The sequence below is a fragment of the Chlamydomonas reinhardtii genome, chromosome 3 (assembly GCF_000002595.2).
Source record: "Chlamydomonas reinhardtii strain CC-503 cw92 mt+ chromosome 3, whole genome shotgun sequence".
NCBI classification, from domain to species: Eukaryota; Viridiplantae; Chlorophyta; class Chlorophyceae; order Chlamydomonadales; family Chlamydomonadaceae; genus Chlamydomonas; species Chlamydomonas reinhardtii.
The window spans coordinates 3,144,956-3,161,167 of NC_057006.1; the positions used below are offsets into that span (position 1 = coordinate 3,144,956).

At 60.8% G+C, this 16,212-nt stretch overlaps 5 protein-coding genes across 5 annotated transcripts in view; 2 read left to right on the plus strand and 3 right to left on the minus strand.

Moving 5' to 3' along the window:
• Positions 1 to 15: 15 nt before the first annotated feature.
• On the minus strand, positions 16 to 1,560 carry CHLRE_03g165100v5 (uncharacterized protein). The gene is made up of 3 exons (XM_001703315.2): positions 1,356 to 1,560; positions 871 to 970; positions 16 to 678 (listed from the first exon to the last, which is right to left on the minus strand). The coding sequence occupies exons 1-3, from the start codon at positions 1,503 to 1,505 to the stop codon at positions 608 to 610; spliced, it is 321 nt and encodes a 106-aa protein (XP_001703367.1). The 5' UTR covers positions 1,506 to 1,560; the 3' UTR covers positions 16 to 607.
• Positions 1,561 to 2,440: 880 nt separating this feature from the next.
• CHLRE_03g165150v5 (uncharacterized protein) lies at positions 2,441 to 5,652 on the plus strand. Its single transcript, XM_043060772.1, has 4 exons — positions 2,441 to 2,600; positions 2,843 to 2,993; positions 3,148 to 3,357; positions 3,511 to 5,652. Exons 1-4 carry the CDS (start codon positions 2,554 to 2,556, stop codon positions 3,811 to 3,813), a joined length of 711 nt encoding a protein of 236 aa, XP_042925901.1. The 5' UTR covers positions 2,441 to 2,553; the 3' UTR covers positions 3,814 to 5,652.
• A 363-nt stretch (positions 5,653 to 6,015) lies between these two features.
• On the minus strand, positions 6,016 to 6,921 carry CHLRE_03g165169v5 (uncharacterized protein). Its single transcript, XM_043060773.1, has 2 exons — positions 6,687 to 6,921; positions 6,016 to 6,351 (listed from the first exon to the last, which is right to left on the minus strand). The coding sequence occupies exons 1-2, from the start codon at positions 6,774 to 6,776 to the stop codon at positions 6,226 to 6,228; spliced, it is 216 nt and encodes a 71-aa protein (XP_042925902.1). The 5' UTR covers positions 6,777 to 6,921; the 3' UTR covers positions 6,016 to 6,225.
• Positions 6,922 to 10,451: 3,530 nt separating this feature from the next.
• CHLRE_03g165186v5 (uncharacterized protein) lies at positions 10,452 to 12,622 on the plus strand. Its single transcript, XM_043060774.1, has 5 exons — positions 10,452 to 10,587; positions 10,797 to 10,967; positions 11,178 to 11,525; positions 11,688 to 11,807; positions 12,184 to 12,622. The coding sequence occupies exons 1-5, from the start codon at positions 10,570 to 10,572 to the stop codon at positions 12,367 to 12,369; spliced, it is 843 nt and encodes a 280-aa protein (XP_042925903.1). The 5' UTR covers positions 10,452 to 10,569; the 3' UTR covers positions 12,370 to 12,622.
• Positions 12,623 to 12,640: 18 nt separating this feature from the next.
• Positions 12,641 to 16,212, minus strand: part of CHLRE_03g165200v5 (uncharacterized protein) — a 5,401-nt gene continuing 1,829 nt past the window's right edge. Inside the window, exons 3-6 of the mRNA XM_043060775.1 lie at positions 15,130 to 15,185; positions 14,659 to 14,752; positions 14,297 to 14,404; positions 12,641 to 13,872 (exon numbers count right to left, since the gene is read on the minus strand). Of these exons, the coding sequence (XP_042925904.1) occupies positions 13,267 to 13,872; positions 14,297 to 14,404; positions 14,659 to 14,752; positions 15,130 to 15,185 (864 nt within the window). The 3' untranslated portion in view covers positions 12,641 to 13,266. The remainder of the gene's footprint in view (positions 13,873 to 14,296; positions 14,405 to 14,658; positions 14,753 to 15,129; positions 15,186 to 16,212) is intronic.

Genomic DNA, 16,212 nt, shown 5'->3' on the forward strand with positions numbered 1-16,212 from the left:
CAAGGGGCAGGAAAGCGTAGTCCCGATGTAAGTGGTTGTTCGTCCGGAGTTGCTTGTCACCACAGTACTTCAAGGTTTGATGCCGAGTGCGTATTGTAGCAAATACATCATGACGGGTCCTTGTTTACACTAAAACATTGGCCGCGGAACCGGCCGCAATAAACTTTGTCTCTTCTCTTGGAACCGCCGCCCTGCCCACCGCCCACACCGACACACGCCCTGCCGCCTGCGCTAATCCTGAGGCCTTCAGGTGCTCCAAAATGCCCACTCGAGGGCGCCGGGACCCGTCCAGAACACAGCGCCCCCGAAAGACACGCCGGGCTGTGCACCCGCGCGCGCCGGACTTCAGCGAAACGTGACCGGTGTGCGGGGGCCAGGGACGGAGGAAATACACACAAGCCGTGCTGCGCGGCCCTTCCAGCCGCCGCCACCGCATGCTTCACCCTCATCAACACCTCCCTTCGCGCTCAGAGCGGCCGCCAGAGGCCGCCAGCTCCCTCCCTAGCTGTACACATCACATCTACATTCCAAGACGCCGGCGCCACAGGGCCGCTGGCTGCACGCCAGGCGGCTCCACAACGGGGCGGCAAGCACCATGGCGAGGCGCTTACGAGGAGGGGGCCTCCTTCTCAATGTACACGAACAGGGTGGCCATGGCGATGGCGGGCAGCACCAGGCCTGGGGGTTGAGGGCGCAAACGCTGGGTTGGTTAGCGGGGACACGCGGAGGCTATCAACCTCTTCGACCCGCCGCAACACCCCCCCACTCCCCTTTTGACGGCCTCCAAATGTTTTGTTTTCAGTACGCACGCAGGGAGGGTGCCGCGAACATGCATGGGCCGAAACCAATACGCATGCAACCCTGACTCACCGGTCAGGGGCACGAAGACCGAGGGAGCCCACGAGGGGGGCACGAAGGGGTAGCCCTGGGCAGCGGAGGCCACGGTGGCGATCACCTGGGAAGCCTCAGCCTGCAAGTAGCCAAGCCGAGGAGCGAAGTCGATAACTGCCTGAGCAGCGTGGGCGTGAGTGCGATTCTGACAACACCCGAACACTTCCGCAAGCAGCCTGATAGTTAAACGCGCCCGATCCTGGCTGAGCTGGCTTCGTTCACTATCTTGACGACATGCTAGGATCCTGAGTGCAGCCCGAGTTGACGCTGCCGCTCCGAGCAACAATCAAGTCTCCGACGACTGCCCGCCCTCGCTGCCAGAGTCCGCGCCGCGCACGTCCGCGCCAGTGGATTGCCAGGTGGCTGATCTTGTCCAAGTGAACCTTCAGTGTGCTGTTTCATCGCTGCCAGCGACTGGCCAGGGCCCCCGAAATCACCCACGCGTCCATGTTGCCAAGACGCACCGAGGAGCTGGAGGCAGCCAGCAGGGCAACCGAGGCAGCGCCAGCCAGAGCCATCTTCTGGGCGGGCTTCAGGGCAGCCACCGGCTTGACGGAGGCGCGGGCCACGGTGGGGCGCACAGCGCTCTTGGCGGAGACAGCGCGGAGGGCCATTTCTGCTGGTGGTGGTGTCGAAAATTGACGTGAGGATTAGGCGAGTGTGTCTAACCTATTCGAGTGTTGCGCTTGCGACCGGCAAGCAGACTCGGGCACTCGTACGGCAGACCGAGATCGAGACGATTCAGGCCCTCGCACGCTTCCCTCATGCATTAAATATTTTTCATGGCCCATAATGCAATCATATCATTCCAGTTATGCCTGAGATCGCATGTTGGGAGCCACGCTTGCACTCGCAGCACGCATCGCTGCGGTCTCCCAGAGCGGCCTCTGCCTCGTCGTCGTCAGGATACTCCCCAAAAAGGCCATTCTCATGAACATTAGAAATAAGCCGCATACCCTGCTCGGCCAACATTTCGACACTTTTCCCGAGTCCCCGCGGGTCGGCCCCGACCACTCCCCGATCACCGTTGCCGCTGCTACCCGTGCTGCCCTGACATGCCCTGACCTCTCACGCCCTAGTACCAGCAGTGGCAAACTGGGTAAAGCACTGTGTGATGAAAATTGAATGTCGGGGTCTGGGCACACTCGCCAACCTGCCCCTTGCCGCACCCCCGCCCTACATGCTCATGGGGCCCCTGTATCCTTGCCCTGCGCTTCCATACACAAGGTTATACACATATGCCACGGCTGGCCCTTACCGTGGCACTGATGGAACACCCCCCATGGGTTGACGGGGGACCGCGGTGGAGCTCTTGAGGCAGAGCGAGAGATGCGTGCGAGTGCGATGTGTTGGACCGTTGTCAACTCATTGGTTCCTAAGCGTCGCAACATGCTAAGCGCGTACGTGTTTTGTTATTGGCTCTGGCGTTGTGCCGCAGCATGTCAAAGGCGATGGGGGCCGGTCCCACCATTTCCAGGTTACGTTCTTGCCGGCCAAAAGCTGGCATTGCTTGATGCTGAAGCCAGTTCATCCCTATCAAAATCTTCTTAATCAAATAAGAGCCTTGGCCTGCAGGATACAAACCAAAACATATGCAGCACGAGGCAGGTGAAGCCGTGCAAATACACAGGAAGCACATCGACTTGAGAAAAGGTATTAGCCATGCTGCAAGCAGCGTGCGCCCGGCGCCCGGCTTGCCTTCCTTCTCGGTGAGTTCTGCAACTCCATGCCCGATTGCTTTGGCGATTATCCTACGCGTCGTACTGCTAGTGTGCCGCCGCCTCGCTTGTGGGACGCCGGCCTTGTCACGCAAGTGCTGAGCAAGCGAAGAATCCTCGTTTCAGCGGCTTCAGAAACATCCTCTTCCCTTGTTCTGCCGTTCAGTAACGTAATGCTTAAGGACTTGAATGATGGCGTGCAGAACGGCGTTGCCCTGCGTTCTCGCACGCAGGACCAACAGCAGCAGCGGCCGGCTCTTCGGCACGCGAGAGCTGACCCGGGAGCTGGCGCGGGTGACCCGGGAGCCCGCAGCCCTGACGCCCGCCGGACCATCCAACGGGGTTGCCAATGCGGCTGTGGGCGGCGCAGATGGCGGCGGCAAGGTGCGATGGGGGCTCACTCGCTTAGCACACGAGCTGGATTTACTTGTTATTACGTACGCAAGCACGCATGCACATATGGGTACACGTGCACGGCTGGCGCGTCCCCGTTCACCATCACAAAATCAGCGCGCGTGCCTCCCCAACCCTCTTGCAGAGCGGTGGTGCAGCCGGCAGCAGCGGTAGCAGCAGCGGGAGCGGTGAAGTACTGCTGCTAGCTAGCAGCGGTAGCAGCGGTAGCAGCGGTAGCAGTGGCAGTGGTAGCAGCGGCGGCGGTAGCAGCGGCGGCAGCGATAGCAGTGGCGGTGGCGGCAGCGGCAGTAGCAGTAGCAGCGGTGGCGGCGGCGGTGGAGGGGGTCCGCAGCAGGTAGGTGTAGCAGGAAGGGCGGGTCCGGTCCGTGTTTATCCGTATCCCCTACCTTGGACCCAACCTGCTGTCGTCGTCATGTACGGCAAACACGCACTGTTTGTTCGTTGTCGCTGCGTGCATTACATGCAATACATGCGTACATGCGTGCAGGGGCAAGGGCAGGCGTTTCCCGCCGTCGCCCTGATCGCGGCGGCGGCGGCGGTCGCCATTGGGCTGGGCCTGTACTGCGGGATGGATAGGCTCGGTTCTCTGTTCAAGGACGGTTTCAAGGAGGGGGCGACCGATCACGCCACACACCTGGAGCGGGGGCTTGAGCGCGGCCTGGGGTATGTGGGCCTGGGCCTCGTCTCCGCCGCAGCCGTTGCCTCCGTGGCAGTGGTGAGCAGAGAAGGTAAGGGTGGCGGCGGCAGCAGCGGCGACGGCGGCGCGCGGTGGCGGCGGCGGCGGCGGTAGCAGTGCCCACGGTAGAGGCGGCAGCAGCATTGCGAGCGGCGGCAGCGGCAGCAGCGACAGGCAGCGGCGTAGTAGATAGGTGCGTGGCTCCCAAGCGCGGGCATGCCAAGCGCGGGCTTCCCGCAGAGGCACCGCCCGCCCAGCGCGAGGGAGCGCGCAAACGGCTGCCATCTGTGCGCCTGAACGACTGAGTGCATGTGGCATGGGGATTGGTTACTGATGTCGTAACCACTGTAGGAATTAGCAAGATAGAGCTGTGATGGGCATAGCCAATCCTTTGCAGGCTTTGCGCATGTACTACATGAATAAACACAGCAGCCTGAACGCCGCGCACGCACGGCACTCATACGGCATGCACGCGGGACTTCATAGTGAGGACTGATCCAATGTCTCGATTTTGTATGTACGTCGTGTAGCACATCACTTATAAGTACGTGTGCACACACTGGCACATGTATCTTTGCTTCGGGCGCCGATGCGTATGGTACCAGGGAAGCCTGCCCTGCCTAGTACCGTACAGTGCAGTATGGAGTCGGAAGTGAACAAGGCAAGTATGTGTGAGTAAGGAGGGAAGAACGCCGTGGCCGTACAATACAGTATGGAGTCGGAAGTGAACAAGGAAATGAAGGGCAGCATGACTGAGAGTGCAGCGTCAGCACAGCATGTAGCATAGTGCGATGACAACGTTTATGACTCATACATTTACACAGAGGCTTGTAGTGACTGGAGTGTGGGTGGTCCTCCCCAGAGCACAACAGTGGGGATCAGGGGAGGGTCTCCCCTGGTGGGGATATTGAAGGCGGCAGTGTGGTGGCCGTGTTTTGATATCTTCACGGAAGCGATGTGGAGTTGGTGGTGACGGTGGCAGTGGCGGCTGTGGCGGTGGTGGCGGTGCCGCGGTGTATTGATGAGCGAGCGCTGGCGGGGACTGTGCGGCGGCTTAGGTCTGCTGCCGGTGGTAGGGCGGGTAGGCGGGCGGCAAGCTGTGCTTGAGGACGCTATCCGCGCGGTGTGGCGTCGCATTGAGTCTGTGTGGTGCTATCGCCTTGGCCGGGCGCCCGGAGCGTGAGGAATGCGCGTCAGCAAAACATCGACACAACCTGCCAGCTACCGTCGGTACAGTAACAGCGCGCGAACGACGCACCAATGCCTTGTCCCTTCTTGCTACGCATTTATGTGGGCACGGGTGGGAGCCACACACATCGGGACTACGCTATCCTGCCCCTTGCCATGTTCCATCACGTGCTTGAGGACGCGCACAGGCATGGGCAATGAGAATGCAAGCTCTGTGCGCGTGTGTGTGTGTGTGTGTGTGTGTGTGTGTGTGCGTGCGCGCGCACGGCCAGACCGCACTCACTGGCGACAAGCGGCTTTATTTGTGTGGAGGCATCAATCGAGGCATGCCGTGGGAGCCCAGCCATATGTTTGGCGTCTCGCACTCTCGCTGATATGCTGCATGCGCACACTGCGGGTTGGGTGACACGCCTGGAAGCGATGGGACAGGGCAAGAGGCAGGTTGGCGTAGTCCCGTAGTATGCAGCGTATTCCCACACCCCAACATATAATAGGCAACGTCAAGGCAAGATTATTGATTTATAGCTGCTGGTATAACGCAAGTGCGTGAGCGAGTATTACAGCAGGTGGTCCCTTACCGGGTTCACAGGTCACTCCCCTGATGAGTAAGGGAGCGTGTGCGTGTGCGTATGCATGTGTATATATGCGTGCGTACGTGTGCGTGTATGCGTGTGTATGCGTGCATGTGTGTATGCGTGCGTGTTGTGTACATGTATAGCACTGCTGTCTATATATGAGGCTCTGCCTTACTTACTCGACGACCCACCCACACGCACCCAGCCACCTGGCGCATGAGGGCGGGTTTGTCGGCGCCCCGGAATCCCTCTATGGTGTTGTACAGCACCAACCGCCCCGGTGCCGCGTGGCAGTCCTGGAGGAAGGTTGGATGGGTGGGAGTTCACAGGCCTGCTGGCCCGAAGTTGAGTAGAGGCGGCGCTACCTATGTGGGGAGACCACACAGGCCCAGCATCGCCTTCACATGCGGGAATGCGATCTTTACTTGCATGCCTTTGAAATCCTAGTACAAGCAAGAGCAGAGGGTGATGAGAAGCAAGCTCCCATTGTGATGGCTGTAATCCCGGAGCGTGAGGAATGCGCGTCAGCAAAACATCGACACAACCTGCCAGCTACCGTCGGTACAGTAACAGCGCGCGAACGACGCACCAATGCCTTGTCCCTTCTTGCTACGCATTTATGTGGGCACGGGTGGGAGCCACACACATCGGGACTACGCTTTCCTGCCCCTTGCCATGTTCCATCACGGGCTGTAATCCCGGCTCACAAATCCCACAAGGCTAGGCAGGGCAAGAGTCGCAGCGTAGGTTCGCGGTTAGCCGGTTACTTCATCGCTGCTGGCTGGCTCATGGAGTTTTGCTGACGCGCAGTCCTCGCGCCAGGCGATAGCACCACACAGACAGTATGCAACGCCACACCACGCGCGACGCAGAGTTCAAAGGAGGGGACCTGCGGGGGTGTGAAGCCCCGTGCATTTTCGCTGTAGCCCCCGCAGCCCCCTACCCCATATCCCCATCGCCCCCCCTTCCCCCGCCACTGCCTCCAGGCCCAAATACCCCATGGGCTGAAGGGGGGCCGCAACTCAGGTGTGGAGCTCTGACGCAGAGCGATTCGCGTGCGGACTCGTGCGGCGGACGAGTTGGACCGTTGTCAACTCGTGAGTCCCTGAGTGCCACAATATGATACAGTATAGCGCGTAGGAGTTTCTTTGTCAGTGGCTCTGTGCGCTGTGTCGCAGTGTGCGCATGTCAGAGGCGATTGATGCTGCGCGGGGCCGGTCCCACCAGGGCAGAGGGCAGGTCCACTCCCATCGCGATGGGGCCGAAACCGGGCGACCACCGTGCTTTGCTGCTTCGGCCGCGGTTTTCGGCCATTCATGTACTTAGAACGTCCCCGCCCCGGGGCCTAGCATTAAACTCGCCGCCCTGCGTCCCACCATGTCCAATCGCGACTGAACCGACCGACCGGCCGACTTCCACGGCCCTAGCTGTCCCTATCGGTTCCAAACAACCTTCATAGTCTTATAAAGTGCGTATGAAAGCCCCTAGCTTTCGGAGCGGACTTGTGGCGCTGCTTTGGCTGTGCGCGGTGAGCATGTGTCGCGTGCACGCGCCAGTTATAGTATCCATATGTTATAAGGAGACAAATAGGGCCGGCGCTTGCCCCCAGAGCACCACTTGTGCCCTGGTCTACATCATTTTGTCAGAGCATGCGCGCCATCTTCCTTACGTTTGCCCGTTTTTGCAATCTAGCGCGCAGGAGTTGTAGTTTATATCGTTGCAAGACCCAGTGCCGGGCGGCATTTGCAAAAACAAGCGCGGTGGCGCTGGGCGGACGCTCAGCATGGGCTCGGCCCCGACCCGCGGGCCCGAGAAAGCCCCTAGTGAGTGCTACAAGAAAGCCACTTATCGCACAGAGGGAGAAAACCCCATTACAGTGAATGCAGTTGTGCCTGCGTTAACGGCGTTGATGGAGCGTATACGCAAGCACGGTGATTATCCTGCACAGTTTGAGGAATCGCATCTGACCCCAGTTTACAAGCGCAAAGGAGAAGCCGGGGACCATAGTAACTATCGTGGCATTGCGGTTGGGGGCACGCTGGCCAAGTGCTATGCGGCCCTTAACCAGCTACGCTTGGCTCGATTTGGGGAAGCAACTGAGGGACGGCACCCGTGCCAGGCGGCTTTCAGGGCTGGGTACAGCACGGCGCATCACCTGTTCGCACTACGGCACCTCACGCACAAGCACAGCGCACTGGGGCAACCACCCCTGTACGTTTGTCAAATTGATTTTGAGAAGGCGTTTGACAAGGTACCCAGATGGGCGCTGTGGCAACGTCTGGCCGAAAGAGGAGTACGTGGCCGAATGATGGAGGTCCTGAAGCGTTGCTATGAAAGAGTTTGCCTGCGGGTGAAGGTGAACGGCAAACTGAGCGACGCGTTTGAGTCGCTGCAAGGGGTCAAGCAGGGATGTCCTAAAAGCACCGACCTGTTTGGCACCTTCATTGAGGCACTAGCAGAATACGTGGACGCATGGGACCAGCATGAGCCAACTGAACGCACGTGGAAGCACGAGGCGCCGACGATAGGTGGCAAACTTGTGGCCTGCCTATTATACGCGGACGACCTGACGCTATGCGCACTGTCCATCCACCGTATGCAGTTTTTGCTCAATAGATTGCACGAATTTTGCCAAGCCTTTGGTATGCGAGTCAACATAGCTAAATGCGAGATCATGGTTTTTGCGGGAATAGCAACGCACCGGCAAATCCACGCCGTGTACGCTACGGCCCTTCGGTACCCGTACCCTGGGGGTGTAAGCATACCGGTGAAGGGGCGAGCGCGGTACCTTGGCCTATACTACGGCCCGGCCACAACGTTTGATTCTTGCTACCAAGAGCTAATAGCTGCGGGCAGGAGAGCTGCGTTTGGGTTGATAGCGGCGCTAGATAAGAACGAGTGCTCGTCACGGGCACCATGCAAGCATGTTTCGAAGTGCAAGTGAGGTCCGTGCTGTCGTATGGCGTCGAGGTGTGGGGCCCCGACGCCCTGAGCGCCCTGTTTGAAGGCACGAGCTATGGCGGCCACGACCGCACCATGGACAAAACGCTAAAAAGCAAGTGGAGAAATGCCAAGACTTGGTTTGACAAAGCCCTGATCGATCCGATGGTGGCACTGCAAACATCTTTCCTGGCACGAGCTGCGGGGGTTCGCAAGCCCACCTACAGGCTGCTTTATGCTGAGTTTGCCGCACAACCCATGCATTTGCACTGGGCGTACATGGTGTTTGGTTTCTGGAATCGTATTATCAAGCAAGACAAATCGCTAGCGCACGTGTTTTTGGAAGATGCCGTAGCGACGGCAGCTGCAGGAGGTTTCGAAGGCATGTGCTGGGTGAGCAAGGTTTACCGAGTCTGCAAAAAGCTTGGCTACGACTGGTGTACAGAGGGCCCGCAGGGCACAGACGCACTTTGTGAATGGCTACTGCGCACGGGGCTGCCGATTGGTAGTTTGCTGGGCAACTTCGCCAACATGCTTATGGGTGAATGGAAGGCAGAGAGCATATGCGCTGACCCTCGGGCTTTCCCTGAAAGCGGAGGGCACCGTAATACTGCCGGTGGGCCGGGAGTTAAGATGTGCCGCTATACGCAGTGGATGGGCGTCCCGCAGTTGGATGCTGCAGTTAAGCAAGGCATTTTACCGCACATGAAGGAGTATGTTACGCACAAGCACCTAATGGCGCTGATACGGTTCAGGCTAGGATGTTGGGATATCGAGGTTAATCGCCCCGTGGCGGGGGGCCGGTACCGTCCGCGCAACGAAAGGGTGTGCAGGCTGTGTCGAGGCGGTGTAGAAGATGAAAAGCACGTTATGCTGGAGTGCCCAATTTATGCTAACATTCGGTTGGCTTCTGGTATTACAGGTAGCGATATGAAAAAGATTATGCTTGACACGGACACGCAAAAGTTGGCTGCCCACTTGTACGCAGTTACGACGCTACGGGCACGGACGCTATTGATCTAGGCCATTTGCCTGTTTACCTAACGCGCCCCCGGACTCAAAGGAGTTAGTGGGGCCACATGGACTCGAACCCATGTAAATGCTCATGCTCATGACCCGCGACGAGGCGGGAATGAACTCAGGAACGCCCACGATATAGCCCCGGGTGCCATAGACTACTTTGCTAATGGGTATTAAATATATAGATTAGCGCGGCCGAACGCGCACTTTGACGACTCGCCCAAATTTTCATGGGAGTGGACCTGCCCTCTGCCCTGGGTCCCACCAATTAGGTAGGCACACCGGCGCACAGGTCTCGCCAAGCCAAGCACGCTCCCGCTTTCCATTTTGTGAACCTCGCAGGGGTTGGGTAGATATGACAGTTCACAGGAACTTGATGCAGCCCGGCAGGCTGTATGGGTGGGGGTGGAGGCGGGTTGGGGCCAGAGGTCGGGAAATCGAGCTCTGAGGCAGGCACACCGGCGCACAGGTCTCGCCAAGCCAAGCACGCTCCCGCTTTCCATTTTGTGAACCTCGCAGGGGTTGGGTAGATATGACAGTTCACAGGAACTTGATGCAGCCTGGGATGGGCGTGACAGGGGCAGGGCCAGGGGCAGGGCCAGGGGCAGGGCCAGGGGCAGGGCCAGGGGAAGGGCCAGGGGCAAGGCCAGGGGCAAGGCCAGGGGCAAGGTCAGGGGCAGGGCGTCGCACTTAACTCGGGATACCGTCGAGGGGCAGCCGAATAAGGCTAAGCTCGTTACGAGTTGTCTTTGTTGTGATACGTTGGTAAAGAGTTCACTCAATAACTGCCGGGGGGGTCCGCGATTTACACTTGGATGGCTGGGAGCGTCGCGGACGCCTCCAGTCAAATTATATCAGTATGTTTGATTGCCATGCAATATCTTCATTAGAAGTTACAGCCTCAGTCGGAATTTGGAGGTAGGAGCACTGACTCGGGAATGGTACCCATCGGCGGGGACGCCGTTCTTGCCGCCAAAAAGCGGGCGTTGAAGCTTGATGCTGAAGCAAGTACATCCATCTAAAGATCTCCTTATAGTAAACAAAAGCCTTGGCCTGCAGAATACAAACCAAAACATATGCCGCACGAGGCAAGGTGAAGCCGTGCAAATACACAGGAAGCACATCGACTTGAGAAAAGGTATTAGCCATGCTGCCTTCCTTCTCGGTGAGTTCTGCAACTCCCATGCCCGATTGCTGTGGCGGTTATCCTACGCGTCTCCTAGCTGCTAATGTGCCTCGCTTGTGGGACGCCGGCCTTGTCACGCAACTGCTGAGCGAGCGATAAGTCCTCGTTGTCAAGCGGCTTGGGAGACATCCTCTTCCCTTCTGCCGTTTAGTAACGTAATGCTTACGGGCTTGATTGGTGGCGTGCAGAACGGCGTTGCCCCGCGTTCTCGCATCAACGGCAGCGGTCGGCCCTTCGGCAGCTACTGGCGTGCCCAGGAGCTGGCACGGGTGACCCGGCAGCCCGCAGCCCAGACGCCCGCCGGCTCATCCAACGGGGTTGCCACTGCGGCTGTGGGCGGCGCAGACGGCGGCGGAACGGTGCGATGGGGGCTTCCTCGCTCGGCACGCACAGCGCGCGCCAGCAAACACACGCAATCAAGGGAGCAATGTTTGTTACGCACGGAAGCACCTGCACGCACCTGCACGCACATACGGTATCCGTATGTACACATGCACAGCTGGCGCTCCCCCCTCACCAACACAAAATCACCGCGCGTGCCTCCCCAAATGTCATCCACCTTCTTGCAGAGCGGTGGTGCAGCCAGCAGCGGTGGTAGCAGCAGCGGAAGCGGTGAAGTACTGCTGCTAGCTAGCAGCGGCAGCAGCGGTAGCAGCGGTAGCAGCGGTAGCAGCGGTAGCAGTGGCAGTGGTAGCAGCGGCGGCGGTAGCAGCGGCGGCAGCGGTAGCAGTGGCGGTGGCGGCAGCGGCAGTAGCAGCGGCGGCGGTAGCAGCGGCGGCAGCGGTAGCAGTGGCGGTGGCGGCAGCGGCAGTAGCAGCGGCGGCGGTAGCAGCGGCGGCAGCGGTAGCAGTGGCGGTGGCGGCAGCGGCAGTAGCAGTAGCAGCGGTGGCGGCGGCGGTGGAGGGGGTCCGCAGCAGGTAGGTGTAGCAGGAAGGGCGGGTCCGGTCCGTGTTTATCCGTATCCCCTACCTTGGACCCAACCTGCTGACGTCGCCATGTACGGCAAACAAGCACTGTTTGTTCGTTGTCGCTGCGTGCATTACATGCAATACATGGAATGCTTGCGTACGTGCGTGCAGGGGCAAGGGCAGGCGTTGACCGTCGCCCTGATCGAGGCGGCGGCGCAGGTCGCCATTGCGATGGCCCTGTACTGCGGGTTGAGCCAGCTCGGCTCATGGATGAAGGAGGGGGCGACGGAGGTCGGGGGTGCGATGAAGGAGGCAGCAACTGGGCGCGGGGGTGCGATGAAGGAGGCAGCAGCTAAGCGCGGGGGTGCGATGAAGGAGGCAGCAGCTTTGCACGGCGCGCATGTGGAGCGCGGCCTGGGATATGTTGGCCTGGGGCTCCTCTCCGTAGGCGTTGCCGCCGCTGCCGCCGCTGTGCTGTTGCATCAAACGCATACGGTAATGGTCAAACTTTAATAAAGTTGCGTTCGTGACTATACATGCCGCAGGAGGACGGACGGCTGCAGCAGCTAGCGAGCGCTGAGGGCGGTGGGGGTGGGGGTGGGGGATGCCGTACACGAATTAGTCATCACGGGCCACGAGTCAAAGCTGTCTCGAAACATTTAAGCAGGAGCTTGAGGAGGATGACAGCGCGCGTCCGCCGCCGCTGCCGCCGCAGCAGCAGCAGGAGGCGCTATCTATCTACCGGCGGTCCATCCAGCCCCTTCGCTCGGCAGCAGCGGCCCAGCGTACGATAGCGGCCGCAGCAGGCCTAGCTCGACCGATTGCGTGGCGCCTGTGGGGCAGGGTCGAGTGAAGCTGGCGGCGTCGCGCATCGACGCGGGATTGGGTTTACTCGGGCGGTGAGGGGGTTAACGTTGAACCAATCCCGTAAGGAAGCAGTGAGGGGGAAGTACAAGTAAGCAAGTAAGGGTGAGGAGGAGCGTGCTGCTAGGCAGCTCTCGGCCGCCGCTCGCCGGGGCCTATGCAGGCGCGCGCGGTGCCCATGAACGTGTCGGCGGTATCGCCGTAATGAGGCGCTGCTGTTGCTGCTGTAAGGAAATGTGGTTCATTATTCTCTCTGCGCCTCCCTCTGTGCCTTACACCGGCCAACGTGGCATGCGTCTTTTCCAAACGGCGCCGCACGCATAGGGTATCGCAACTGTCCGCCGCTCCCAGCCGCGCTGCGCGCCAACAACCAGCAGTCACGCGCGCTCGCCAGTTGCAGCTGCCCTGCCGTCCGCCCGTAGATAGTCAGCAATCGAGGATGGCTTCAAGTGATGTCTCGGCACAGGAACTCATCCGGCGTTACCGTATACCAGCCACGCAATCTTGCCTTGACGTTGCAAATTGTCTATTGTGGTCTGGGAATACACACACTGCTCACTGCGGGGCTACGCCAACCGGCCCCTTGCCCTTCCCATCGCTTCCAGGCGTGTCATCCAACACGCAGTGTGCGCATGCAGCATATAAGCGGGAGTGCGAGACGCCGAACGTATGGCTGGGCTCCCACGGCGTGCCTCGATGCCTCCACCCAAAGCAGCTTGCTTGTCGCCGCCAGTGAGCGAGTGCGGTCGGGCCATGCACACACATGCACACAACACAGCAGCCACAGCTTGCATTATTCTCACTGCCCGTGCTGCCCATGCCTGTCCACGTCCTCAAGCACATACAGCTTGCCGCCCGCCTACCCGCCCGGCCACCGGCAGCAGACCTAGGCCGCCGCACAGTCCCCGTCAGCACTCATCAATACACCGCCACCACCGCCACAGCCGCCGGTACCGCCGCCATCACAATCACCACCGTCACCGTCACGTCCGCCGCCCGCCGCGGCTGCTGCGGCCGCGGCCGCCGCCCATTCGGCTGGCGACACGCCCCTCCGGAACAGCAGGTACCCGTGCGCCGCCAACACCGCCTCCCCGTCCGGCCCCTGATGCCCTCCCTGAGTCCCTCCCTGCGTCCCCGCCTGCGTGCCCCCCTGCAGCAGCCCCTCTGCCATGCTGGCCCCGTCGCCCCCACTGCCCCCACTGCCGCTGCTGCCGCTGATGCTACCGCTGCTGCTGATGCTGGCAGCGCCCGGCGCCCCCGCATGCGCCGCCTTCTGCCAGCCTTGCTGCTGCTGCTGCTGCTGCTGCTGCCGCGGCTGTAGCTCTGCGGCGTGCAGCAGGGCGACGTAGTACGGCACGTCGTCGTCGTGGTCGGTGGCCCGGTAGGCGCCGTACAGCCGCAACGGCGGCCGGGTGGGGGAGGAGGAGGACGAGGAGGCGGGGGCGGCACCGGTGTCGGCGGGGGATGCAGGAGGCAGGTACTTGGCGTAGTACTGCCGGGGGAGCAGCAGGGGTGGGGGGAGGAGCAGGGGAGGAGCAGGGGAGGAGCAGGGGAGGAGCAGGGGTGTGGTTCTTGCCTGACCAATAAATATGCAGAAAGGGTGAGTTGGAGGAAGCAGCAGCCCGCGTCTGGGAGCACACACACACATACGCACACGCACACGCACACGCACACACCGGACACACTTACACACATACGCACACACACACGCACACACAACTCAAACGCGCGTGCCCCTCCCACCAGCAGCACCTGGTGTGCCGGCCCCCCCTGGCATGCCCCCAGCAGCGGCACCCCCACCCACACCCCAGCTCTACCTCCCACCGGCTGCTGCTGCTGCTGCTGCTGCTGCTGCTGCTGCTGCTGCTGCTGCTGCTGCTGCTGCTGCTGCTGCTGCTGATACTGTCAGGCCGCACCTTGAGTCGCTTCACGGTGGACTGCTTGAAGGACCGGATGTGGCCGTCAAAGGTGCGCGACACGTTGCGGCCGCGCAGCAGCGCCGGGCAGGGAGGCAGCTTCCACAGCTGCGCGTGGGCCGGGTGCATACGGTGGGTTGGGGGTAGTCCATCATTCCGAAACCCAGTCAAGGAAAAGCCACGGCCCCGAACCCGTGCCTGCCGAGCGGGCCGGGTCCGGGCCGTGCAGCATGGGCGTACATGGGAGGTCGCAACGCTGTGTGCTGCAGTCGTAAGCCCGCCCGCCCAGCCCCTGCGTTGCGTTGCGTCTTCTAAAGCCTCCCACGGAGCCCCGGTCAGGTCACACCCAGGTACGTACATACCTGTGTGAGGCAGTAGCGTACGAACTCCAGCCCGTACCACAGCGCCCGCGGCGTGCCGTCCCGCCGCCGCGAGCCGCAGTCGTACACAATGCAGCTGTGCGTCAAAGAGCACAAGAAAAGCATTGCGCAAAGACAATTTGATGCGATGCAGCTGTGTGTGTGTGTGTGTGTGTGTGTGTGTGTGTGTGTGTGTGTGTGTGTGTGTGTGTGTGTGTGTGTGTGTGTGTGTGAGTGATAGATAGAGGGGACAAGCGCACGGTAGCGTTGGCGTGTCAGGGTCACAACTGCGGCCGGCAGCTACACCAGCATGGCGGCGGGTGAGCCACACGCACACACAAACAAACGCTTCCCCGCCACAACACCACTACCACCATGCCTACCCCAGTATACACCCACCCACACACATGCACGCGCGCCCCTCCTTCCCCCCCCCCCTTTCACACACGGCGGTGCCCCAGCGCCCTCACGCACGTGTGCCCCAGCGCCAGGTGTGTCAGCAGATTGGCGTCCAGCTCAGTCATCAGCAGCTGCAGGGTGTGTGTGGGGGGGAATTGGTGGGGGAGTGGGATGGGGTGCGGGTGGGGATGGGGGTGGGGGTGGGGGTGCGTGCGGGCGGGGGTGCGTGGGGACACGGAACTTACCGGTCGTACGTCGGCATGTCAATGGCCCGCACGTCCACCTCCCCCCTGCCCCATGTCCTTCTGCTGTCCCCTCCCGCCCCCGGGCCCCCCCCACCCACACGCACACATACACACACACACACACACACACACACACACACGCACACACATGAACACACACACACACACACACACACACACACACACACACACACACACACACACACACACACACACACATGTCTGCTGCACGCCGCCTCTCTTATCGCCGTTGCCATTCACATGCCCGTGACACTTCCTCGCTGCCGCCCTATGCCCATGCTTCCACCTTTGCCTATAGGTGAGCTCGACTACGACCAGCGGGCGGGAATCCGGGAATTAGGCGTGCTGGGTAAACGTTGTTTAGCGCGCCCAGGGTGCGGAGCATGGACGCATACAGGTGCATCGCGGGGTCAGGCCGAATGGTCGCCCGTGGGGTTCCAGGCTTATCGCGGGTAAGTATGACTACCTGGGTCACGACAGTCACGCGACGCTCGGTAAAATGGTGGGTATCGGTAAGTAACTCCGTCGCGTCATTGGGCGGGCTTTCGTTTCGTTTTTTAACACACACATGCACACACACACACACACACACACACACACACACACACACACACACACACACACACACACACACACACACACACACACACACACACACACACACACACACACACACACACACACACACACACACACACACACACACACACACACACACACACACACGCACCTGCAGGCACTGCCCCGCCGCCGCCAGCTCACGCTCGCACACACAGGGCCTCAGCTCGCCCTGGTAGGCGGAGCCGGCGTGGTCCAGCTGCTGCGTCCAGCCCTGCTGCGCTGCCGCCGAGCCCCGCGTCACCTCGACCGGCAACCTCTTGCCGCCGCCTCC